Genomic DNA, 26,681 nt, shown 5'->3' with positions numbered 1-26,681 from the left:
TTATTTTAGGGACCCTGCAAATTAGGCTGTTTAACCATATATACCAGATTCCAACAGGAATAAATAGTGGACTGGAATTACACGTGGATCCTTTGCATCATCTTATTTTAGGGACCGTGCAAATTAGGCTGCTTAACCACATATACCATATTCCAGCAGCAAGAAATAGTGGAATGGAATTACACGTGGATCCTATGGATTGGCTTATTTTAGAGACCCTAATTAGGCTGTTTAACCACATATACCAGGTTCCAACAGGAATAAATAGTGGACTGGAATTACATGTAGATCCTATGGATCGGTTTATTTTAGGGACCCTGCAAATTAGGCTGTTTAACCATATATACCAGATTCCAACAGGAATAAATAGTGGACTGGAATTACACGTGGATCCTTTGCATCATCTTATTTTAGGGACCGTGCAAATTAGGCTGCTTAACCACATATACCATATTCCAGCAGCAAGAAATAGTGGAATGGAATTACACGTGGATCCTATGGATTGGCTTATTTTAGGGACCCTAATTAGGCTGTTTAACCACATATACCAAATTCCAACAGGAATAAATAGTGGACTGGAATTACACGTGGATCCTATGGATCGGCTTATTTTAGGGACCCTAATTAGGCTGTTTAACCACATATACCAAATTCCAACAGGAATAAATAGTGGACTGGAATTACACGTGGATCCTATGGATCGGCTTATTTTAGGGACCGTGCAAATTTGGCTGTTTAACCACATATACCAGATTCCAGCAGCAAGAAATAGTGGAATGGAATTACTTGTTGGTTTCTATGGATCAGCTTATTTTAGGGGCCCTGCAAATTAGGTAAATGAATTGCCTGTGCACCCCAATTGTGAAGAAACATTTTCCAAGCCGTAGAGGTGTTTTCCAATAAGAAAGAGCAAAGTGGGAAAGTGTGGTCTGGTCAGTATAATCAAAAATGATTGCAGATTTTGGAGGCTGTATTTCTGCAATGTTTCTTAACCGCCCCCCCCCCCCCCCCCACCACCCCTAAAAAAAAACACGGGTTAGCTCAGCTCAGGGACCCTGCAACCTGGACATTTCCGTTGCATTTACACCCAAATTGTGAGAAAATGTTTTCCAATAAGGGTGCCTAGTGGGAAAAACAACCAATCACATTTTATTTTACTGTAATTAAGTCTATTTTTGTTCAGTAATCAATACTAATCAACCCAGCTTCACCTTTTTATCACCTGGTCTGATCAACATAATAAAATGTGATCGCTGATTCTGGAGGCTACATTAGGGTTTCTGTACCCCCCCCCGAAAAAAACAAAAGGGTCAGCTAATTGCGACCTGGGTAAAATCATTGTCTGTACACCCAAATTGGGAAAAAAATGTTTTTCCAATGCTTTAAAATCTGCATTTTTTAAAATATATTTTGTTTGTGAATGCTTTAATCATTTACCTGGTAATTCCTGAAGCAAAGTCCTACTGATTAATCATCTCTGTATTAAAACACCTTGCACATCCCTCTTTGCCTTATTAAATAAAGGTCATTCTGTTAATGTAATATCCATATGTAATTGTTATTCATCATAATGAAATGGAATTGCTCCCTGCCTGTAAACCAACTATTCTTCCCTCGCTCTCTCTGTTTGATTCTATTGTTACTAATATATAATTATCTTGTCGTACTTCTATGCAGAGCTGCATAATGTGTTTGCTAGTTATAAATATTCTCCTGTCATAGCACACATTTTGCTGTCTTTCTGGCTTGCTTTATTTTTTAAAAACGCTGAAAATGTAGCTGTGCAAGCTCAGACCTCAAACGTATAAAAAAAAAAAAAAGGTTTATTCTTCACGCATCTGTTTAAAGATGTATGGAGGAGAGAAGACGTGACTGTGGTTGATTTCCTTTACAAAGGAGAGAAGGAGTTAAATGGCACAGTGTGCCACCCCCAACCCTCGCCACTTCCCTTATTCTCTCTCTCTGCCTCCTTATATCTTACACACTCTCCCTCTCCATCTATCCTTCTCTCACACCAACACACATTATCAGTGTCTCTCTCCTTCGCTCATACACACACACACACATACGCAGTTTCCTGTGTCTCTCTACTGCTATCCAGAGTGAGAGACTCACACATACAGCAGTCCACAAACCAGCAATATAGGCAAAGCAGAGATGTCAGCACACCTTTATAGCATTGGGGACATAGGCTCCCTATACAATGCCCATACACAGAGCTAATTGCATTCATGGAAATAGTGGCATTCTGCATACACCGAGGGGGTAGGTAAACGTACGCGTATATACGGGAATACAAACACACCCCGCACCTACACACCGTATTCGGAATAACGGATTTGGCTCATAGGAGCTGCATGCAGCTGATGTTATGACAGAGCAAGAAATGCAGCAGCCATGAACCAGCTGTGTATGGAGCCCTGCAGAGCACTGCAAGGTGAGTGAGCTCTATATCTATCTATCTATCTATCTATCTATCTATCTATCTATCTATCTATCACAAATCCATGTCACTGCCATTATCTTATATCTACATTGTCATATACTGCTTATACATTACTCACTGATCGTTATCTGTGTAATTGCTCCCTATACGTAGCCATTGTACGTGTGCGAATTGCCAATATAAAAAGGTCATGGGTCACTTCATAAGTAATTACTTGTAAACCCTGACCGTGAATGGCCTAACACGTTTGTTGACATGCAGATGGCCCCAATAATCACATAACCTTGACTAAGCGTTTTTTTTTTATTTAATTTTCATAATATATTCTATTTTATGTAGTGATCCAGCACATACTAGATCAGCATCTGAGATTGTAGTTATATAAAGCCCTGTTCTGTAGTCAGCCTCCTGTTGTCTCACTGTAGTATATAATGTGTGGGTTGTGAGATTATTTTTGCTCCATGTAGCAGTGAGTTATTCATGGCTTGTGTCCATACACTATCTGCCATGGTTCCATTTAGCAGTATAAGTGCCTACAAAACTCATGGTGCATAGCTCAGATTTTCCATTGCATGTATAAAAGTATGAATATGCTCACCGCATTGTCTCGCACTGTCTCCACAGACAGCATTAGACAGCTGCTGAGCCGGGCTGGAGGAGAGTTTCGTCTCCAGAGAGTGCAACTGGAGACCAGACCCAGAAAGCTGGAAGACAGGATCCTGGTGAGTAGCAAATGTGTATTACTGCCCTATCCCCTGGATGGTTGTACCTGTCATGGAAAATATCTTAATGTCCACTCTAGATTCATAGCTTGCTTTTGTAGAATAATATCTAACAGTCAAGGCCTAACCTCCTGCCTTCGGGATTAAGCTTTTCTAGTGTAGAATCTTGGCAGGATGTTGGCAGTAGGGAGGAAACCACATAACAGTAATAGTTGATATATACCCATGCCAACCAAGGCATGTATTAATAAGCACCAAAGACATGCTGGTAGGTTAATTGGATCCTGTATAAAATTGGCCTTACTGTGTATGTATGTGAATTGGGGACCTTCGGTTGTGAGCTCCTTGAGGGCAGGGACTGATGTGAATGTGCAATGTATATGTAAAGCGCTGCGTAAATTGACAGCGCTATATAAGTACCTGAAATAAATAAATAAATAACAGCAATAGTTGATATATACCCATGCCAACCAAGGCATGTGTTAATAAGCACCAAAGACATGCTGGTAGGTTAATTGGATCCTGCATAAAATTGGCCCTACTGTGTATGTATGTGAGTTAGGGACCTTGGATTGTGAGCTCCTTGAGGGCAGGGACTGATGTGAATGTATATGTAAAGCGCTGCGTAAATTGACAGCGCTATATAAGTACCTGAAATAAATAATAAATAAATAACAGCAATAGTTGATATATACCCATGCCAACCAAGGCATGTATTAATAAGGACGGACAGTTTCGGATCACTATCCACCGTAAAATGAATGTCCTTAATATTGGTATCAATCTGTAGTCCTTATCTGCAGTGTCCCTTCAAAAAAGGCATCTGCACAGAATGTGAAGGGTGTGTGCCACATCAGGGAATTGAGGAGTGTGGGTAATGTACTGTCTCAATCTATACACCTGTTACCAATCCACATTCAGGATTGTCTTTTTCCTGTAGTGTTCTTAGAGGACACCTTTAGTAAGTAAATTGTTTAATACTGCAGAGCATATGGTAGGCTTTTGGTACTTTTTCTTGGAAGAACTTTCTTGAGATCTGATCCTTGAGACAGCATGTGCAATGTAACCTTTGTATTCACCGTTTTTTGAAGTTTGGAAAGCTAAAGTCAGTCAAGAACTAGAAAGTGGTAAAGCAAGCGCTGATGCTGTGTGAGGACTGGCATCTTGGCACAAAGCATGTTACCTTGGCAACCCGTTGGCTTGACTGCTGCAGATATATCTGTCAGTTACCATTTCACTGATGTGAACCCGAGCTTTTTAAATGTACCTAACTGAAACTGAGCCACGTTTCTGGAATCCCAGGTGTCAAATTTGGGTGTTGCCCAACACTAGTCATAACACCTCATTTGGAATGTGAATCTATAAGTTGTTAACCTTGAATCCTAATTAACATAAATAGGCTTTTAAATAAATTAAGCAGCAGTAATGAAGTGTTAATACAAGAAAGTTAAATAGAAATTAAATTCTACCACTAGGTTAGGTCTATTGAAAATATAATGAAAAACACTAAGAGGTTGGATGCTTTGACTACATACAGTATGTATGTGTAGGAGTAAAACATCATGTGTTAGCAGTATGGTATAGCTAGACTAGTGAAAGCAGATCTATTTTTGGTGGATACTGTTTATTTCAGGCATTGCCATTTTAATACTGTATCCATTGTTGTAACTGTTACTGACCAAAGTTGCACATAACATTGCAATTATAGAAAGTATAAGGTAAGGTGAGACAAGACTTAAGGTGGCATTAAATGATACCATTTTGCAAGCAATACTCTTGCTTCAAGCATCACTTGTCGCAATCAGGATTATTTTTTGTCCTCTTCAGAGCTAAATAATTAGCATATCCAGCTGTTGACGCTTTTCGTCATTTAACACTGAGATTTACCAATTTAAAAGAAAATTGTGTGCCGGCAGGCTCCAGTTTTCCACATGTAGCACTGCCCCCATGGGAACTGCTTAGATTAGATTCCCCTGGGTTACCCATAGCAACAGTCTGTTAAATCTTGGCACTTTAACACTCGGCTCAGTCAATGAACAGTCCAGGGGATTTGATTTTTTTTATTTATTTAGGAACTTGGATAGGAGAAGGGATGAGTGGTATACTCCAACCTAACTACTATGCACATATTTTGAGGACTTCTTACTGGATTGAGTGCGGCAAGGCCGCTGCTTCACCTTGCCACTGAAGTAAAGATATGAAGGGTGAACTATTCTGTGAATTATTCTTCAGGGTCTAACTTGGCACCCCCTTTCTCACTGACTGTGTGTGCTAGCTCTTGCCCTCTGATCCTCCTGGAGTGGTCCCCTTCCTGGGCAGACCCCTGGCAGGCTCCCTGGTACTCACGGACACTATTTTTCCTCAGGTAGCTCTGCCTTCAACTCCACCGTCAGTATCCTGAACCTCTTGGCTTAGCAACACACCCTGGCTCACCAGGCCGACTGCCTGTGGCCACTTTCCTTGCTGACAGGAGGAGAGAAAACCCTCACCCTCCTCCTTGGACCTGGCTTCCCACCCAAAGACACCCTGTCACATGTGCCCTGGCTTTTATGTCCAATCCCAGGATGCACTGCGGTTGTGCCCTCCCAATGGGGCTGTCACTAAAGCCTGTGTGTCACTGGATGGGTTTCCTCCACTGTCCAACAGGTTCCTCTATTGGATACAGTAGGGACACTCCCTCAGACCAAGTGAATCACACATGGACACATGCAACAGGCAGAACTAACAATCAGACTCTCCTGATGAGCAGGCAGAGCCAAAAAACTAGGCTTTTACCTAGCACCTTTCTAGGAGAGTGATGCACACAGATGGAAGAGTATTGCTTTGCTTGCACTACTTTATGTGTCAACCTAACATAGTAGAGGGTCCTGTCTCTCTGTTAGCAGATATTTCCCCAAACATTGTTCTCTACCATCTATGGTCACCTGAAAACTAAGGGCCAGTTCACACCATAGAAACGCAGTCCAAATGCGTTCTGGATGCCTTTCTGCATGTGCGTTTTTGATGCGTTCCAGTGAATTTTTCTCGCTCTTTTTCCTTCATCTTAAAGTGGTGGTAAAGTCTCATTTAAAAAAATAAATAAAAAATAACAAACATGTCATACTTACCTGCTCTGTGCCCCCACACCAAGCAGCTTGCTATGGGGGCACCAGAGCCGAGCCACAGTTCCCTGTGTCCATTCAAACACAGAGCCCTGACCCGGCCGCACCCCCTCTCTCTCCTGATTGGCTAACTGACTTTGATTGACAGCAGCGGGGGCCAATCACGCCACACTGCTGTCTTAGCCAATGAAGAAGGGAGTCTCGGGCAGCCGAGACACTCCTGCAACATCGCTGGATAAAGGTGGGCTCAGGTAAGTATTAGGGGAGCTGCTGCACACAGAAGGTTTTTTTTTAATCTTAATGCATAGAATGCATTAAGATATAAAAAAAAAACCTTCTGCCTTTACAATCCCTTTAAAGCGGCAGTATACTCCTTTATTTGACTTTTACCTACAGGTAAGCCTATAATAAGGCTTACCTGTAGGTACAATTATTATCTCCTAAACCTGCACGGTTTAGGAGATATTCAACCTGCATGCAGCTACTGACGGTGGACCTTCAGAGCTCCTTGCCGGGCCTTGTCGGAAAGTGAAACTCCCGCGTGCATGCGCCACTCACATCGCCGAAGCCACCGAACCCGGAAGAGACGCCGAGAGAACATGACGCCCGTGTTTGGGGCTTCATGCTAAGGTATTTCATAATGAGCTAGTATGCGATGCGATGCATACTAGTTCATTATGTTTTTGACCTGCAGGGTTTTTTTTTTTTTTTTCTCAAGGATACGGACGAAAGATCTGCCGAGTGTACGCGTGTTAGTATGGTGCCTCCGACAGCTGTCTGCACACAATCTGCGGACAAGAGTCTTTCTTGCAAACATGAAAATTTTTGTCTGCGGACACCAGAACGGACAATTGTTCGCCTGTCAGTACAGAAATCAGCCGACAGACCGCAGATTTGCAAGACTGGGCATGCTCAGAAAATAAAAAACACAGGGAAAGTTAACCATTACATGACATCACTTCTGCAGTCAGCTGAAGTCTGCGGACAAAATTCTTGTGCTGTCCTTGTGCTGTCTTTGCACTTTTCAACAGACACCGACATCCCGGGGAGAAAAGACGAACATTTGTATGACGACGATCTGCGTGTGTGTATGGGGCTTAAGTAAAGGCCCGTACACACGTACCGATCGTCGGCATACAAACGTCGGTGGACGAAGGATCTGCCGATTGTACGCGTGTTAGTATGGTGCCTCCGACAGATGTCTGCGCACAATCCGCGGACAAAAGTCTTTCGTGCAAACATGAAAATATTTGTATGCCGACACCAGAACGGACGATTGTTCGCCTGTCAGTACACAATTCGGCCGACAGACCGCAGATTTGCAAGACTGGGCATGCTCAGAAAATAGAAAACACAGGGAAAGTTAACCATTACATGACATCACTTCTGCAGTCGGCGGACAAAATTCTTGTGCTGTCCTTGTGCTGTCTTTGCACTTTTCAGCAGACACCGACATCCCGGGGAGAAAAGAGGAACATTTGTAAGCCGACCATCGGTACGTGTGTACGGGGCTTTAGGATATGTGTGTTTCAGTGTGTTTTTTGTACGTTTTACTGCGTTCCAGTACAGTTCAGTGCAGAAAAAATGCAGCATGTTCTGCTTTTTATTCTAAAACTGGAATGCACTGAAACTGACTGCACCGGTGTATACTATGCCATTGAAAACCATATAACCAACTATCCGTGCATTTTTGATGCAGAAAAAATGCACTGGACTGCGTGTGGTGTGAACTGGCTCTTAAAAGCAACCCTGACAAATAAAAACACCAGCTGAGTTGTGTACAGGGAATGGATTTGGCAAGCAGCCAAACATATAGGAGCAATAAGGTTTACCTATAGCCTTTCCTGCCGAACCTAATATGGTTGTAAGAGGGGAGATTTAGTCCAGTATAGCAGGTGTATAGGCAGCGGGGAGCTTTAGAACCTAATGAAGCAAAGCTGATTAAAATAACCTCACAATACAACACAAATAGCCTCCGACACACCCGTTTTTCAAGTGCCAGACTTGTTCTGTAGAGCTGAAGACATTTCACAGCTTAGCAAAGCTGTTTCTTCAGTTCTAATGAGTGTCAGGAACACAGCCCAGTATTTAAAGCCAATTAAAGAACTCTTACCTTGTAAAAAAAAAAAAACATTTAGTTCAAATTATGTTTTTATTTTTTTTGCAGGTAAAAACAAAATGTGCATTTATTATTTTTTTATTGGGAGTCTGTAGATCAGTAAATCGCGGCTGCAATGCAGGGCTCTTGCAGACTGTCAGTGTAAAGCCCCGTACACACACGCAGATCGTCGTCATACAAATGTTCGTCTTTTCTCCCCGGGATGTCGGTGTCTGTTGAAAAGTGCAAAGACAGCACAAGGACAGCACAAGAATTTTGTCCGCAGACTTCAGCTGACTGCAGAAGTGATGTCATGTAATGGTTAACTTTCCCTGTGTTTTTTATTTTCTGAGCATGCCCAGTCTTGCAAATCTGCGGTCTGTCGGCTGATTTCTGTACTGACAGGCGAACAATCGTCCGTTCTGGTGTCCGCAGACAAAAATTTTCATGTTTGCAAGAAAGACTCTTGTCCGCGGATTGTGTGCAGACATCTGTCGGAGGCACCATACTAACACGCATACAATCGGCAGATCTTTCGTCCGCCGATGTTTGTATGACGACGATCTGCGTGTGTGTACGGGGCTTTAGCTGTCTGCTTGTACCTCGTAAGGGCAGGCAGTTACACACTGGCACACTTAGGGTCCTTTCACACGAGCCATCCGATCCTGCTGTCAGTGTTATAGGCGGACCTGATCGGATCCTCCATGCATCCCTATGGGGCAGCGGATGTGAGCGGAGACATGTCCGCTGACACCCGCTGCCATCCGCATCCGATCCTGTCCGTGAAATGGATGGATGGAAACCCTATTTTCCATCCGTCCAGGGGATCGGATCGGATGAGAGCGGACAGGCAGTCCGCTCTCATCCGATTCCCCCATAGAGATGCATGGGGCTCTGACATCTCCCTCTCCGCACACAGAGCAGAGAGAGAGCTGTCACCTGCCTGCTCAGCGGAGATCAGTGTATCGATCCCCCGCTGAGCAGCACAGATCCACCTACGGAGGCAGACCATGTGAAAGAAGCCTTACTAAAACTGGTGCACTCAGAATCTGGTACAGCTGTGCATGGTAACCAATCAGCTTCTGGGTTTTATTGTCAAGGCTTAATTGAACAAGCTAAAGTTAGAAGCTGATTGGTTACTATCCACAGCTGCACCAGATTCTGTGTGCACCAGTTTTAGTAAATCTACCCCATTGAAAGAAAGCATCAATGAACTACCTAGAGTGCTCAACGGTGCCCTGGTAGTTCATTGAGAATTACAAGCAGACAGCCACAAAGGCTGATGGTAGATGAAGTTTCTCATTCACAGAACCTTGTGAATGATTGACGCAGCCGGGTAAGGAGCCACGCACGACTGTGTCTTTTTTAACCACTTCTGGACCGGAAGATTCCCCCCCCCCCCCCTTTATGTCCAGGCCATTTTTTGCGATTCGGCAATGCTTTATTTTAACTGACCATTCCGCGGTCGTACTACACTGTACCCAAAAAAAATTGATGTCCTTTTTTCCCCACAAATAGAGCTTTCTTTTAGTGGTATTTGATCACCTCTGCAATTTTTATTTTTGCGCTATAAACAAAAAAAAGAGTGACAATTCTGAAAAAAAATATATACAGGTCCTTCTCAAAAAATTAGCATATTGTGATAAAGTTCATTATTTTCTGTAATGTACTGGTAAACATTAGACTTTCATATATTTTAGATTCATTACACACAACTGAAGTAGTGCAAGCCTTTAATTGTTTTAATATTTGATGATTTTGGCATACAGCTCATGAAAACCAAAAATTCCTATATCAAAAAATTAGCATATCATGAAAAGGTTCTCTAAACGAGCTATTAACCTAATCATCTGAATCAACTAATTAACTCTAAACACCTGCAAAAGATTCCTGAGGCTTTTAAAAAAACTCCCAGCCTGGTTCATTACTCAAAACCGCAATCATGGGTAAGACTGCCGACCTGACTGCTGTCCAGAAGGCCATCATTGACACCCTCAAGCAAGAGGGTAAGACACAGAAAGACATTTCTGAACGAATAGGCTGTTACCAGAGTGCTGTATCAAGGCACCTCAGTGGGAAGTCTGTGGGAAGGAAAAAGTGTGGCAGAAAACGCTGCACAACGAGAAGAGGTGACCGGACCCTGAGGAAGATTGTGGAGAAGGACCGATTCCAGACCCTGGGGGACCTGCGGAAGCAGTGGACTGAGTCTGGAGTAGAAACATCTAGAGCCACCGTGTATAGGCATGTGCAGGAAATGGGCTACAGGTGACGCATTCCCCAGGTCAAGCCACTTTTGAACAAGAAACAGCGGCAGAAGCGCCTGACCTGGGCTACAGAGAAGCAGCACTGGACTGTTGCTCAGTGGTCCAAAGTACTTTTTTCGGATGAAAGCAAATTTTGCATGTCATTCGGAAATCAAGGTGCCAGAGTCTGGAGGAAGACTGGGGAGAGGGAAATGCCAAAATGCCTGAAGTCCAGTGTCAAGTACCCACAGTCAGTGATGGTCTGGGGTGCCATGTCAGCTGCTGGTGTTGGTCCACTGTGTTTTATCAAGGGCAGGGTCAATGCAGCTAGCTATCAGGAGATTTTGGAGCACTTCATGCTTCCATCTGCTGAAAAGCTTTATGGAGATGAAGATTTAATTTTTCAGCACGACCTGGCACCTGCTCACAGTGCCAAAACCACTGGTAAATGGTTTACTGACCATGGTATTACTGTGCTCAATTGGCCTGCCAACTCTCCTGACCTGAACACCATAGAGAATCTGTGGGATGTTGTGAAGAGGAAGTTGAGAGACGCAAGACCCAACACTCTGGATGAGCTCAAGGCCGCTATCGAAGCATCCTGGGCCTCCATAACACCTCAGCAGTGCCACAGGCTGATTGCCTCCATGCCACGCCGCATTGAAGCAGTCATTTCTGCAAAAGGATTCCCGACCAAGTATTGAGTGCATAACTGAACATAATTTTTTGAAGGTTGACTTTTTTTGTATTAAAAACACTTTTCTTTTATTGGTCTGATGAAATATGCTAATTTTTTGAGATAGGAATTTTGGTTTTTCATGAGCTGTATGCCAAAATCATCAAATATTAAAACAATAAAAGGCTTTCACTACTTTACTTATGTGTAATGAATCTAAAATATATGAAAGTCTAATGTTTATCAGTACATTACAGAAAATAATGAACTTTATCACAATATGCTAATTTTTTGAGAAGGACCTATATATTTTTTTTAACATTCTGCTATAAAACATTCCCAATAAAAAAAAAAAAATCTAATTTTTTTAGCATTTTAGGTCAATTTGTATTCTGCTACATTTTTTTTGGTAAAAACATCCCAATAAGTGTATTTTGATTGATTTGCACAAAACAAAAAACAAAAATCACATCTACAAGCTAGGGGCTATCTCATTTTTATTTATTTCTTTTTTTATACTAGTAATGGCGTCGATCAGCGATTTTTAGCAGGACTGCAACATTGTGGCGGACAGATCAGACCCATCTGACATTTTTGACACTTTTGGGGGGACCAGTGACATTACTACAGTATTCAGTGCTAAAAATATGCCCTGTTACTGTAATAATGACACTGGCAGGGAAGGGGGTAACCTATGGGTGATCAAAGGGTTAAATGTGAGCCTAGAGGGTGTTTTAGAACTGTGAGGGGGATGGGTTTATGGAATCAACACAGAGACCTGTGTTTCTAAATAGGAGGAATACAGGAGGTCTGTATTGATTCCTGAGAGAACAACGTACTGCTTTGTTTACAACAGCAGACCGCCATTCTGTCTCTTGCGGCCTCCTGCCCTGTGAATCAGCTTCCCCTCTGGTGAATGCAGGTGCAGGGAAAAAGTTGGAGGGGCACAGGGGCAGCTGCAGCGGTTACATATTTCATCCTGAATACAGGTGTAGCATGTATCATGTTATAACAGGTGAATTTAGCATTTAAAATAGAAATGAAAAGGCAATGCATTTGTGTATAGATGCAAAAAAAAAAAAAAAAAAGTATCCGATCAATTTCAGAAATTCTCTGTTCTCAGCTGCATTTTAAAGAAGTGGGGGTAGAGACACAGCCTTACATCGATCTTCCCAGTGAATGGTTGTGTGAGGTGGGGGCTTTTCATCACAAGTATTATCATTGGAGAACAGGCAGACTCTTCTCCCAGCACAGCCGAAAAACTGACCATGCTGGAATAAATGTGTTTGAAATAGCAAAGCAGGGGGACTGGAAGAATCACCAGATATTTCACACAAAGGAAGCAATGCAGAAAGAACAGGATGCTTTTTAACACAAGTGCGTTCTGCAACATACAAATACCAGGAATATAAAATGTTGGGGTAGCATATTCTTTAATCCAATCACCATCAAATGTGTCTAGTTAGATGTTGGGGTATGTTCCTGACACCCTTTAGAACTGAGGTATGGTGGACTATATTTCCTGAAGCTCATTGGAACTGAAGAAGTGACTCAGATAGGCTGCAATACGTCTTTAACATTGCAGAACAACAAGTCCAATTGAATGTGGCTAACTACTACCAGCTAATCCATGATCTGTATATGTGGGAACCTTCAGAGCTTGAGGCATTTTTTTGTGTGTAAATGGTTGGTCCAAGTGGCAATAAAGGAAGCATTTTATGTCAGGTCCTTGAAATGTTTTGTTATGTCCTGATCTTGGTGAAATTTTTTCACTCTTTTTTTACATATTGATTCATGTATTGGATTTCACTTTTATGATCACTGGCACTGCCAGACGTGAAAAGGAATGGTGAGGATGCTGAATATTTCAATGTCATCTCAGATATCCCCTAGCTAATACACAACAATTGTCTCTTTCAGAGCACAGGCTGTTTTTGTGATACATTGCACAATCCAGTGTCAGCTCTGCCTGTAAAGCCCATGCCGTGCTGCTTTCAGTAGCACATCAAATGTTTAATTTTCACAATATTAATTAAACATTTGTTGACCATATATAAATATAAATTTGCTTGCTGTGTGATGACTTCTTGGGTCTCCCTCTGATTCTCATGCCCTCATGGTAACCACCTGAAGCTGCATTGAAACTTCTAAAGAGGAGGGGCAGTCACCCCCTCCCTCCTGGACCTCGCTCTCCAGCTGAAAGACCCCATGCACATGTGCCCTAGGCATTTATACAGTATCCCAGCATGTACTGAGGCACTTTCCTCTGTACTGCCTTGTCAGGTTTCCTCTTCACTGCCCAATATGCCTCCCTATTGGACCAGTGTGAAACATTTCAGACAAGCTGAACTGCACCTGAGCAACCTGAGCAGACCTCACTAATAGATCCTACTCTCTGGTAGGCAGAGAGCAACATACATTTACTTGGCAATCTCTCTGGTAAGCAGAAAGACCCAAAAACTATACTCTCTCTCTAGCACCTACCTAGGAGGGTGCTACATCCATCCCCGCCAAACCTAGCCATGTCCTTACTGGCTCTGGGCATCTGCCCCTACAAAAATACCTGTACAAAAATTTACAAGGAGTATCCACCGCAACTTGGAAAAGGGGGAAAAGGGAAATAACATAGGGCTTCTAGCCCTAACAGCAACATTTCAACAATAGAACTCTTCAGGCTTACTAGCCCCTTTGTAACTCAAACTTTTGTAATTGTATCAAGAACTCTGCATACCTCAGTAGTAGTGGTCAGGATGAGGTATACCGATGATCTTGCCTTCAGGACTCAGGATACTGATGGTCCAAACTTGGCCTTTCCTGTCTGGACGGTTAACCTCTACTCGATCAATGTATATCGACCGCCCCAGAATCCATGGATAGACAGGAAGGTGACCCACAACTGAGGCATGGACACGTTCCGATGCAGCTTGAGGACGTATAGGAAGTCCCAAACAGTTTCTTTACACCAAGCTTCCCTCTTGCTCTCGATTTCCTCCATTACCTCCCATGTAGCATATGGATAAGTGTATCCATTTCCATGGCCACCTTCCTCTGGATAAGTTGCTGGAAACGAGAGAACCTGGGAAGTTTCTGCCTATTTCCTCTCCCAGGTGGGGCATAGGGGGTATAGGGGGACTAGCCGAGGCTTTAGAGATCAGTTTAGAGTAAGAATCATTCCGAGCTTGAGCCTGAGCATAGGTGCAGGGTGGGGATAGGTCTGGGACCCTTGTGGCATAGGCCTCACAGAATCCAAGATTCCTTGCACATCTCTTCCGAACGACCTCTGCTTCGGTTTCTTCACTAAGTGAACTGGAACTTGCAGGATTCCTTCTTCCTTCCATTCCTGAGTCCCACTCAGCCTCTACCTCTGATCCCCAATCATCGATTCTGTCTTCCAGGGGTCCATATCAATACTCAAAGCTGGCTGACCCCATGTCAATGACCCCTGCCTCCCCCTCACTGGATAAACTGGAGGTCTTCAACTTCTGTATCCATTGACTCCCCTCTGCCTCTTTAAAAGCTGGACTGTTTGTTGCTGCGACCGCAACCAATGCACTGCTGTGACTGCTGCTCGGTCCTCACGACTTGTGTGCATTGCACCTCTGAAATGTGGGTTTCTCTGGTTTTGCAGATGGTTCTGCAGGTCTGCACCTCTGGCCCTGGCCCAGGCCCTGGTGGTGTTCTCGGCGGCTACCGTCCACTCCCAAAGGGAAAAGCCACTACTGGTGTCAGCAGTTCAGAGGTAGTTCCTACTTCCCAGTTCACATACAGTCTTCTGGGCCGGCAATTACTCTTCTCCAACTTCAGCAACATGTCACCCTGGCCCATTGCTCACAGCCTCATGGACACATTCAGGCATCTGCCACATACCAGTTCCGAGATACTCCGTGTTCCCCCCGCTGCACAATGTGAGAATTCCCTTGGGCAACAATTGGATCCCTGTGTCCAACAGGGTCGGATTCTGCTATTTTGTCCGCTCTGCTAAGCAGATCTCTTTTGCAAGCCCTTTCTAGTGTGGTGCAGTAACCTCTTCGCTGCTCAACCTGCACGAATGATACTGCAATGCAGATTGTGCTTCCTGCCACAGATACATATACATCTGCCTCTTCTGTCTTAACTTGAGCTCCAGTTGCACTTTTGCGTTTACATGCCAACCACCCTCACTGCTGCTAGAAAATGTCCTGCTGTTACTGACTGCACAGCAGACTTTTTTCTACAGCACATGTACCGACACAACCCCTGATGTGCCCCGGGTCACTGCTTTTTTGACCATGTGAAAGCACACTTGTACTGTTCACTGTTAAACAGACATTACTTTCATCTACAGTACAGCACATCCTTTCTCCACTGACACTCCAGCACTTTACTTGAGAAGACATGGCGTTTCTTGGGTATATATCAGGTTGTTGCCGGTAGCAACCACTGCTGTAACTCAGAGGAAAATCCCGGATGACGCCCCCAAATGTAGCACTATAACCATAGGGCTTGCTGTGTGATGACTTCTTGGATCTCCCTCCGATTCTCAGGCCCTCAGTTTGACCACCTGAGGCCACATGCCAGCTTCTACAGAGGAGGGGTACCGCCCCTCCCTCCAGGACCCCGATGACCAGTTAAAAGACCCCTAGCACATGGGCCCTTGGAATTTATACAGTATTCCAGCATGCACTGAGGCACTTTCCTCTGCCAATCACTAGGGCTGTAACAAACTCTACCCTCTCTCTAGCTCCTACCTAGGAGGGTACTACATAAACAATTATAAGGAGTTGTTTGATTTCTCTGGACAAAGATTCATGATAATTAGGTGTTCACTCAGTAATATATTGTTTTTTTTAAAACAATCTTGGCATTTACTAACACAAACCTTACATCTTTATGCCCAAAGCGATGGTTTACCAAGGTCATGGTAATAGTGTTACCTGTTAGTCTGTTCCATGCAATTGCCCCCTGGGTTGCTCGGAGGCCCCTAAAAAGGCTGCATCGCTTCCGCCGCAGACATATGTATATACACGTGTATGTGTTTGAGCTTTGGGCTGCACACCCTAATGCAATAGACTGCGCCCAGCTATGCCTAAATGCTTCCTGGTGAAGAGAAGTAAAAAGTCCCCTCCGGTCTACCAAGTGCAGGATACGGAGGAGGACAGAGCACAGGCCAACCCCCTGGCATGGATGGTCAGCCCTGTGCCCCACTGGAGGATCTCCTCTCCCGGCCAGCTCTGAATGAGCCCCCCCAACTCCCCCCTGCTGTTTTATAAGAATGCTCATTTTGGCTGGCATGCCCTGCCCTATAGACATTGGACAGTTGTGTAGTTGAAAAAAATAGCCAAACTAGGGTTCTAGGATCAACAAAAGGTTAAAGGTAGATCATCCAGGCTTCAGCAACTGGTGTGAAATGTAGATTCTGCAAATGCCTGTATACTGTGTTCCAAAGAAATATGACCTTCTGAGAATAATAGTGGAGGAGCTAGGCTGGAGTTAATGTTGAACCCCATTTAAAAACACAGCTGAAATAAATATATGGGGACTGCTTTACATTCCAATGGATTCATAATACTTTGCAGTCAGTTTTGTTCCAGGCATCTAGGTTCAGGGAGTGTTGTCTGATTTGTATATCAGCTGATCTACATATTAGAAAAACCCTCCCTCAGTTTCAGAAACTCAATCAAATTAGTTAATAAATCATTAGACATTTAGGCTGGGAACACACAGGTCCAGCTGCAGTTTGCAGTCCGGTGTCCTGTGCGTTTGTGTTCACCGGTTCAGGTGCAATATTTACCCTTAATTCGCACTTAGACCAGACCCAAAAATGCACAGAACCCTTTTTAAAACCACACCGCGGCCACTACACACATATGTGAACTGGCTTCACTGAAAGCCGGTCACACTCGCATTTTATACGAATTGGATTCGGTGTAAAACGCATCCAATTCGCATTTATGTGAACCCAGTCTAAGGCTGGCCATACACTATACAATTTTCTTGTTCAACTTTCCTTTAGATTTACCAAAACCATGTAATATAGGGTCAAACCTAAACACTTTCAATTTGTATGCAGTCAGGCAGGCCCTTGCACTACATAGTTTAAGGTAAATCTAAAGGAAATTGAATAAGAAAATTGTATAGTGTATGGCCAGCCTTAGGCAGGTTTTCTATTAGGAACTGTAACAGTGTTTGTCTTCAGACCAGAGAGTTTTTCCTTAACAAATGGTGAGCTGTGATACCCTTGGAGAACTGACTTTAGAAGATACACTATATTGACAAAAGTATTGGGACACCTGCCTTTACATGGCATCCCAGTCTTAGTCTGTAGGGTTCAAAATTGAGTTGGCCCACCCTTTGCAGCTATAAAATCTGCAATTCTTCTGGAAAGGCTGTCCGCAAGGTTTGGGAGTGTGTCTATGGGAATGTTTGACCATTTTTCCAGAAGCGCATTTGTGAGGTTAGGTACTGATGTTGGACGAGAAGGCCAGTCTCCACTCTAATTCATCCCAAAGGTGTTCTGTCGGGTTGAGGTCAGGACTCTGTGCAGGCCAGTCAAGTTCCTCCACCCCAAACTCACTCATCCATGTCTTAATGGACCTTGCTTTGTGCACTGGTGTGCAGTCATGTTGGAACAGGAAGAGTCCATCCCCAAACTGTTCCCCCAAAGTTGGGAGAATTAAATTCTTCAAAATGTCTTGGTATGCTGATGCCTTAAGAGCTCCCTTCACTGAAACTAAGGGGCCAAGCCCAACCCCTGAAAAACAACCATATTCCCTCCTCCATCAAATGATTTGGTATTTAAACCAATGACCCTACTGCAGCCAGGCAGAAGCGCTCACCACTTAGCCACTTTTCTGCCCAATATATATACAGTCATGGGAAAAAGAAGGTACACCACATGAAATTGTGACATTTTCAACATATTTGCACATGCAAACTTTAGATTTTCTTTTTAACAATGCTTACAGATAAAAGGAGATGTATTTGAATAAAACAAAATGAAAATTTACATTTTCAATTATGTATTTAACAAAAATATAGGTAGATGTAATGGATTACTGTTGAAAAAGTAAAAAAAACCCTTGGTCTCAGAAGCTGGTATTGTCCCCCTTTGCAGAAATGGCTTTTAGTAGGGGTTTTGCCCACCTGAGGCCTCATGAACAGCAAGCACATGGCAGCGTTGCCCTCTATGGCTGCCCTCCAGGCTGGACTGATCCTCTGCAGGAAAAGATGCTCAGTGCCTCAGAGAATTTATACAGACTCCCAGCAGGCTTCAGAACCCAGCTCCCTGGGATTGTTCAGAATGCATAAATAGTCATACTGCCATCTGCATAGCTCCACATCTATGTTCTAGAGAATTCACACAGCTCTCTAACAATTAGACTGGCAGCAGTTAAGAACACTGAACTGACTAATTGGGCTTTCATTTGATGGTGAATGGTAATGGATATCTCCTGAATTTTTTTATTACTAAAGTAAAACTGGCCCAAAATTGTAAAAAAATGTATTGTTTTTTTAAATTTAACTGTATATTTCTTGCTACTACCATAACCTACCACCAAAGAACAATCTAAAATAACTTTTTCTGCTCCTGACTATTGCAGTGATACCACATATGTGTATGTTAGTTGTTGTTTGTACCCGTAGTAAAGCCCCAAAAAAATAGTGTATATTTTGCTTTTTTTTTTTTTTATCCCACCTAAATCACACTGACACTAACGGACACTGATACTAATTAAAATAATAAAATCCTGTCCAAAAAATACTGACCCTGACCTTGACCTTTGACCCCGACCCTGACCTCGACCCAAACACTAACCCAGGCACTGACTTAGATCAAACCTAGATCTAGGTTTTTGTTTTTTAATTTTTTGTTCCTTATATCTTTAAATTATCTTTTTTTTTTCTATCTCTGCAAGGACAGATATATATATATATATATATATATATATATATATATCTGCATATACAATGTATATCTCTCATCCATTCACAGAGACAGAAAACACGGGGCGGGCTTCACAGGGACTGGTCACTGTAATAGCCAGTCAGAGGCTATTATAGTGATCAGATGAACCGGAATCGGACGCTCCAGGTCCCAAATGTTAGAACAGGGCCTGGGGCTATCAGTGAGACCCCGGTCTCTGTGCTGGGAGCGCACCGTGCAGCGCACTCCCAATACAAAGAGAGATATTCAAATATGCTGCCCCACGGAAAACAGTCCAGTGGGACCGCATATTTGTGTTATGTTGGCGCCGATGGATTAATCAGCTGCACTGTATTCAGTGTGCAAAAACTAAATTTACCTAACACAATAATTACAGCCACACTGGTTACAGTAAGGCATGCTACATTTACCTAACAAAACACACACAGCTCCACTGAACACAGTGAGCCCGCACTAAATCTAAACCTAGCACCTTTCTAGGAGGGTGCTACACAGGGTTCCTTGCATAACCTGCAAATATAAAACCCCACCTAACCTCATAACACTTTAAGTGGGATTGAAAGCTGGGCTTTGACTAGGCCAGTCCATAACCCTCCATTTCTTCTTTTTGAGCCATACTTTGGTTAATTGCTAGTGTACTTGTTGTACATGTACATGTTGAAAGATCCATTTTTTGTTCAAAATTAACTTTTAGACAGATGGCCCCACATTCTCAGTAAGTAAACTTTGATATGATGCAGAATTCATAGTTGATTTGATAACTGCAAATCCTGAAGTCACTACTATGGTTCACATTTTGTATGAAGATTTTCTTCTAAAGTGCTGTCTTCAGTTTGTGCCAAGTATGTCTACAGTTACTATGGCCAAACAACTCTGATTTTGATTTGTCAGCCCACAGTACATTTTTCCAGAAGACCTGGTGTTACATACCTGGTGATGGAGTCTGATGTTGAGTGGAAGGGGAACTCTAGTCTTGCACCCCTGATAAGGTTACAAAAGGTACAAGAGCCTGGAGTGGCACAAGTGCCTAGTAGTTCTGGTGAAGGCAGTTGCAGATGAGAGGTCTGTGTGTACTTGGATACAGGCTGGGACATGAAGCAGGGCAGCAGGTGCAGTAGGCTGGAAGACAGTTAGCAGGCACTTGGCGGCTGGCAGGTCACAGGCAGCAAGCACTCGGCAGGCTGGCAGGTGGCAGACAGCTGGTATTCGGCAGGCTGCAGAGATGGCCTCCACGGGCTGGACACAGAGCAGAGTCAGTCAAGCCAGGTCAGTAACTAACAGGCACATCAGGTACAGAGCAGCAGGCAGAAGAATAGTCAAGTTCAGGCTGGAGTTGGCAACGGTAAGCAGGCAGAAGGATCAGGCAGGGACGTAGTCAAGGGGCAAGCCAGGGGTCAGTTCAGGCAGAGTTAAAGCGTGGTTAGACAAAACAGAATGGCAAGAGAAGATCAAGCACAGGAACAGGTAATAGGTAGCAGAATGTTGTAGACCATAAGGCAAGGTCCTAGTGCAGAAGAGGTGTTTAAATAGCCCACTTGGCGCCAGTCTAGTGGCGGGGGTGCACGCCAATGTGTACACGCATTCGCTTATGCACAGTTGTATGTGTGTGGTTTTGGCTAACAGGAATTTGCCATTATTCATGCGCCTATGCACATTGGTTCTTTGCTGACGATAGATTTGGCTAATAGGAATTCTCCGTCTAATTATGCGCCTGGGTATATTTTGTGTTTCCTGACACCTGGTCTTTGCCTAGTTGTTTAAAGGTAAAGGGCTCTTTCACACGGGCGGTCCGATCAGATCCGCCTGTCAGTTTTTTAGGCGGATCTGATCGGATCCTCCATGCAGCTCTATGGGGCAGCGGGTGTCAGCGGAGGTCACCTCCGCTGACACCCGCTGCCATCCGCATCCAATCCTGTGCTGAAATCTGGACGGATGGAAACCCTATTTTTCCATCCGTTCAGTAATCGGAGCGGAGCGGATCTGATGAGAGCGGACAAGCGGTCCGCTCTCCTCCGATCCCCCATAGAGGGCAGCGGGTGCTGAGACACCTCCCTCTCCGCTCTGCAAGCGGAGACGGAGCTGTCATCCGCCCGGCTCAGCGGGGATCGATCCCCGCTGAGCAACACGGATCCGCCTGCGGAGGCGGACCGTGTGAAAGAAGCCTAACTGCAGTTTTGCTCTGATGTTCATTTTGTACAGAAAATACTTCCTGGTCCACCTCCCATGCAAGATAAATTGGAGCAATCTCTTTCTGATTGTAGATGCATGCACTTTGACACCAACGGTTGCTAGTTACTTTCAGATCCCACAATTAAATTTTGGGGTTCTTGGAAATGTACTCTAGCTTCAAACAATTAGCTATTAGATTTAATTTGTTGGGTTGGCCAGTTCTGGACAAATTAGCGGACGTTGGAGTTGTACGCCACTTGTAGATTATTTTGCCTTACAGTGGCATGATTGATTTCAGATAATTTGGCATTCTTTTTAAATCCCTTGCCAGACATATAGGCATCCACAACTTTCTTTCTGAGAGAATTAGAGAGCTCTTCTGCTTTGGCACAATGAAACCACACACATCATATCACCTTTACAAATTGTTTGTGTGAAGATCTAATGTTTGTCCGCTCAAAAATGGTGCAAATTCATAAATTTCCATAGGGTATACTTACTTTTTCACATGACTGTGTAAATATATACACTATATTTATATTTATATATACAGTATCTCACAAAAGTGAGTACACCCCTCACATTTTATCATTTTATGTAAATATTTTATTACACCTTTTCATGTAACAACCCTGAAGAAATGACACTTTGCCAAAATTTAAAGTAGTAACTGTACAGCTTGTATAACAGTGTAAATTTGCTGTCCCCTCAAAATAACTCAACACACAGCCATTAATGTCTAAACTGCTGGCAACAAAAGTGAGTACACCCCTAAGTGAAAAATGTCCAAATTGGGCCCAATTATACATTTACTCTCCCCGATGTCATGTGACTCGTTAGTGTTACAAGGTCTCAAGTGCGAATGGGGAGCAGGAGTGTTACATTTGGTGTATCACTCTCTCATACTGGTCACTGGAAGTTCAACATGGCACCTCATGGCAAAGAACTCTCTGAGGATCTGAAAAAAAGAATTGTGGCTCTACATAAAGATGGCCTAGGCTGTAAGAAGATTGCCGGGACCCTGAAAATGAGCTGCAGCATGGTGGCCAAGACCATACAGCAGTTTAACAGGACAGGTTCCACTCAGAACAGGCCTCGCCATGGTCGCCAAAGAGGTTGAGTGCACGTGCTCAGTGTCATATCCAGAGGTTGTCTTTGAGAAATAGATGTATGAGTGCTGCCAGCATTGCTGCAGAGGTTGAAGGGGCGGGCGGTCAGCCTTTCAGTGCTCAGACCATACGTCGCACACTGCATCAAATTGGTCTGCATGGCTGTCGTCCCAGAAGGGAGCCTCTTCTAAAGATGAGGCACAAGAAAGCTCGCAAACAGTTTGCTGAAGACAAGCAGACTAAGGATATGGATTAAGGGAACCATGTCCTGCGGTCTGATGAGACCAAGTTAAATTTATTTGGTTCAGATAGTGTCAAGCGTGTGTGGCGGCAACCAGGTGAGGAGTACAAAGACAAGTGTGTCTTGCCTACATTCAAGCATGGTGGTGGGAGTGTCAAGGTCTGGGGCTGCATGAGTGCTGCCAGGACTGGGGAGCTACAGTTCATTGAGGGAACCAGGAATGCCAACATGTACTGTGACATACTGAAGCAGAGCATGATCCCCTCCCTCTGGCGACTGGGCCGTAGGGCAATATTACAACATAACGACCCCAAACACACCTCCAAGACGACCACTGCCTTGCTAAAGAAGCTGAGGGTAAAGGTGATGAACTGGCCAAGCATGTCTCTGGACCTAAACCCTATTGAGCATCTGTGGGGCATCCTCATACGGAAGGTGGAGGAGTGCAAGGTCTCTAACATCAACCAGCTCCATGATGTGACATGGAGGAGTGGAAGAGGACTCCAGTGGCAACCTGTGAAACTCTGGTGAACTCCATGCCTAAGAGGGTTAAGGCAGTGCTGGAAAATAATGGTGGCCACACAAAATATTAACACTTTAGGCCCAATTTGGACATTTTAACTTAGGGGTGCACTCACTTTTGTTGCCAGTGGTTTAGACATTAATGGCTGTGTGTTGAGTTGTTGTTTTGAGGGGACAGCAAATTGACACTGATTGACATCATCTTTAGAAGAGGCTTCCTTCTGGGACGACAGCCATGCAGACCAATTTGATGCAGTGTGCAGCGTATGGTCTGAGCACTGAAAGGCTGACCCCCCACCCCTTCAACCTCTGCAGCAATGCTGGCAGCACTCATACGTCTATTTCCCAAAGACAACCTCTGGATATGACGCTGAGCACGTGCACTCAAATTCTTTGGTCAACCATGGTGAGGTTGTGCTGTTCTGAGTGGAACCTGTCCTGTTAAACCCCTGTATGGTCTTGGCCACCATCCTGCAGTTCAGTTTCAGGGTCTTGGCAACCTTCATATAACCTAGGCTATCTTTATGTAGAGCAACAATTCTTTTTTTTCAGATCCTCAGAGAGTTCTTTGCCATGTTGAATTTCCAGTGACCAGTATGAGAGTGAGAGCGATAACACCAAATTTAACACACCTGCTCCCTACTCACACCTGAGACCTTGTAACACAAACGAGTCACATGACACCGGGGAGGAAAAATGGCTACTTGGGCCCAATTTGGACCTTTTCACTTAGGGGTGTACTCACTTTTGTTGCCAGCAGTTTAGACATTAATGGCTGTGTGTTGAGTTATTTTGAGGGGACAGCAAATTTACACTGTTATACAAGCTGTACACTCACTACATTGTAGTAAAGTGTAATTTCTTCAGTGTTGTCACATGAAAAGATATAATAAAATATTTACAAAAATGCGAGGGGTGTACTCATTTTTGTGAGATACTGTATGTATATATATATATATATATATATATATATATACAGTATCTCACAGTGTATATATATATATATATATACATATATATATATATATATATATATATATATATATATATATATATATATATATATATATATATATACACTATGGTGATTAACTTGATTATTATTTTGAGCATTCTTTATAATGTTCACTTCATATTGTACTGTTTTAACGAACACCTCTATATTCCGAACTGTGCTTTAGTACTGTTTATGATCTACAGATGCTTTTGAAAACTTGTAACGCAGAATTCTATTTCTTGCATTTGCATTAAGCTTTATAATGGTTTTAGGCCATGATAGCATTAGAACATATTTCCTTTTTCAAGAAATGCATATATTAGCACTACATGCAATGCATATTATTATTAAAACATGGTTTAGTAAAAATTTTAAGCACTGTTAATCCAAATGCAAAGGAGCTTACATAGACATCCTGAAATAACAGGTTTTTGTCATTGTATTTTGCTACACAAGTTATTGCATTGGAGATCAGAACTACAGGAGCAAAAAAAGCTTAGAGCACACTGACATAGTTCTATCAATTGGCCAACCATTACATACAAAAGGATTAAAATAAGCACATGTAAAGCAAGTCGAACATGGATCTAAATTTGGCCGGTTCAGCCGTGGCCGGCTGAATTTGGATCTATTTATGGGCACCCTGACACAAGTCCATCTATCGACAACAAGCCTGTCGGGTTTTTCCTGAATGATTAACAACACTAATTATTGTGTTATGCCGGCAGGGAAGGCATCCAGCCGGCAAAACACAATAGCACTGCAGGAGGGATTGACTGTGTTGATGGGGGAATTGAGCATTTTTCTTTTGGAAGGAAAATAAATGCACAGACTATGGCCTGCCTAAGTATAATAGATCCTGTAACAAATAAGCTCCGTCGATGCATAGCAGATCCCCTGCCCTAAGTTGTAAATGTGCTTATTAAAGAAGTTGTAAACCTTCCCATACTAGATCATTATGAAATACTTACCTTAAAATGAAGCCCCCCCCCCCCCCTGTGCCGCCAGCACAACACTTACACGGCTGACATGTTGGGAGCCACCATTCACGGCACAGGGGTCTGAAGGAACGGCACGGGTGTCCGTTCCTCCGGAGCGCATGCGCCAGCGATGTCACTGGCTGCATGCAAAGTAAATATCTCCTAAACAGTGCATGTTTAGGAGATATTTACAGTACCTATAGGTAAGCCTTATCATAGACTTACCTATAGGTACAAGTTACAGAGGAAGCTTTACTTTCCCTTTATTATTCTGTGTAGGTCAAAGAAGCTCTGCTAGCAATTCAAACACCACTATTATGTAAATGTGTTTTAATCGTTATTGTACTTGTGTAGCGTACAGCAATACACCAGGTAAAGTGGAACTAAACCCATTGATTAACTGCTTCCCTAAACAGTTACATTCAAAACATGCTGTGAATGATAACTATCACACTTACTTGTGATCTCATCCGAACTGTCAAGCCATCAAATAGCTGGTGTCCTAACTAATCACTTGCACCATGCATTGTACAAATGACACTGGCTGGGAAGAGGTTAACATCTAGGGAGATCAAAGGGTCAAATGCGTGCCTATCCCATGTTTATGTGTGTACTATGAGCTGCTTTTACTATGGGATATAAGTGGGCTGTGTGTTTGAGTCGAACGTAAGTTCAACCTGAACATCAGCTGTTCGTGTGTTCGCTGAACATTAAAAAACAAAGGGGGCGCTTAGCGGGAAGTTCGCCTGCCGATGAGCGCTCCATAATGCACTGTGCTCTTGCAGTGCAATGATTGCTGATGATTGGCCAAAGCATGCACCTGACCTATATGCTTTGGCCAATCACAGCACAATGTACTGTGAGAGCCATGATTCAATCATGGCTCAGGGGCTAAGTCCACGCTGCACACTATTTAAGGCTGCTGCTTACATGGCAGCCGTGTATAGTGTGTGACAATGGAAATTAGGCAGGTACAGTTAATGGATATTGATTTCAGTCAGTTTAGTGCAGTCAGTGTAGTGTGCAGGCATACTCCACTTTTAAACTGTATGGATATGTTGTAGTTCTTGGTCCCTTCTTGGTGCTCTCCTAGTTTGGTGTCCCTGTAACTTATGGTTCGGTAGCAGTGCCTTGTCAAGCTAACAAAGATTTCCCATAGATGCCAATATTAAAGACCAGGAGCAGTGCCATGTCAAGCTGACCAATATTCCCATAGACGCCAATGAGTACTGAAAGCTTAAAATTGGTCTGGGCAGGGAGGGGTGAAAGTGCCCTGTATTTAAGGGGTAAGGGGAACCATATGACAGAATTGAAAAAAATCAGGCCTTTGGGTCTTGTATAGATTTTAAGGAGAACTCCACGTCAAACTTTAAAAAAAATGGCGTGGGGTCCCCCCTAAAATCCATGCCAGGCCCTTTGGGTCTGGTATAGATTTTAAGGGGAACTCCAGGCC

The 26,681-nt window shown here is 43.4% G+C and overlaps 1 protein-coding gene across 4 annotated transcripts in view; it reads left to right on the top strand.

Moving 5' to 3' along the window:
* Positions 1-1,952: 1,952 nt before the first annotated feature.
* CARMIL3 (capping protein regulator and myosin 1 linker 3) overlaps positions 1,953-26,681 on the top strand; it is a 166,169-nt gene continuing 141,440 nt past the window's right edge. For 2 of the 4 annotated variants that reach the window (XM_082260241.1, XM_082260242.1), the window contains exons 1-2: positions 1,953-2,437; positions 3,071-3,168. In XM_082260241.1, the coding sequence (XP_082116367.1) occupies positions 2,398-2,437; positions 3,071-3,168 (138 nt within the window). In that variant the 5' untranslated portion in view covers positions 1,953-2,397. The remainder of the gene's footprint in view (positions 2,438-3,070; positions 3,169-26,681) is intronic. The other 2 variants (XM_082260243.1, XM_082260240.1) reach the window with 1 other exon arrangement.

This window comes from Pelophylax lessonae (genome assembly GCF_965119305.1).
Source record: "Pelophylax lessonae genome assembly, chromosome: 1".
In the NCBI taxonomy this organism is placed as follows: Eukaryota; Metazoa; Chordata; class Amphibia; order Anura; family Ranidae; genus Pelophylax; species Pelophylax lessonae.
This window is presented reverse-complemented; position numbering and strand designations above follow the sequence as displayed.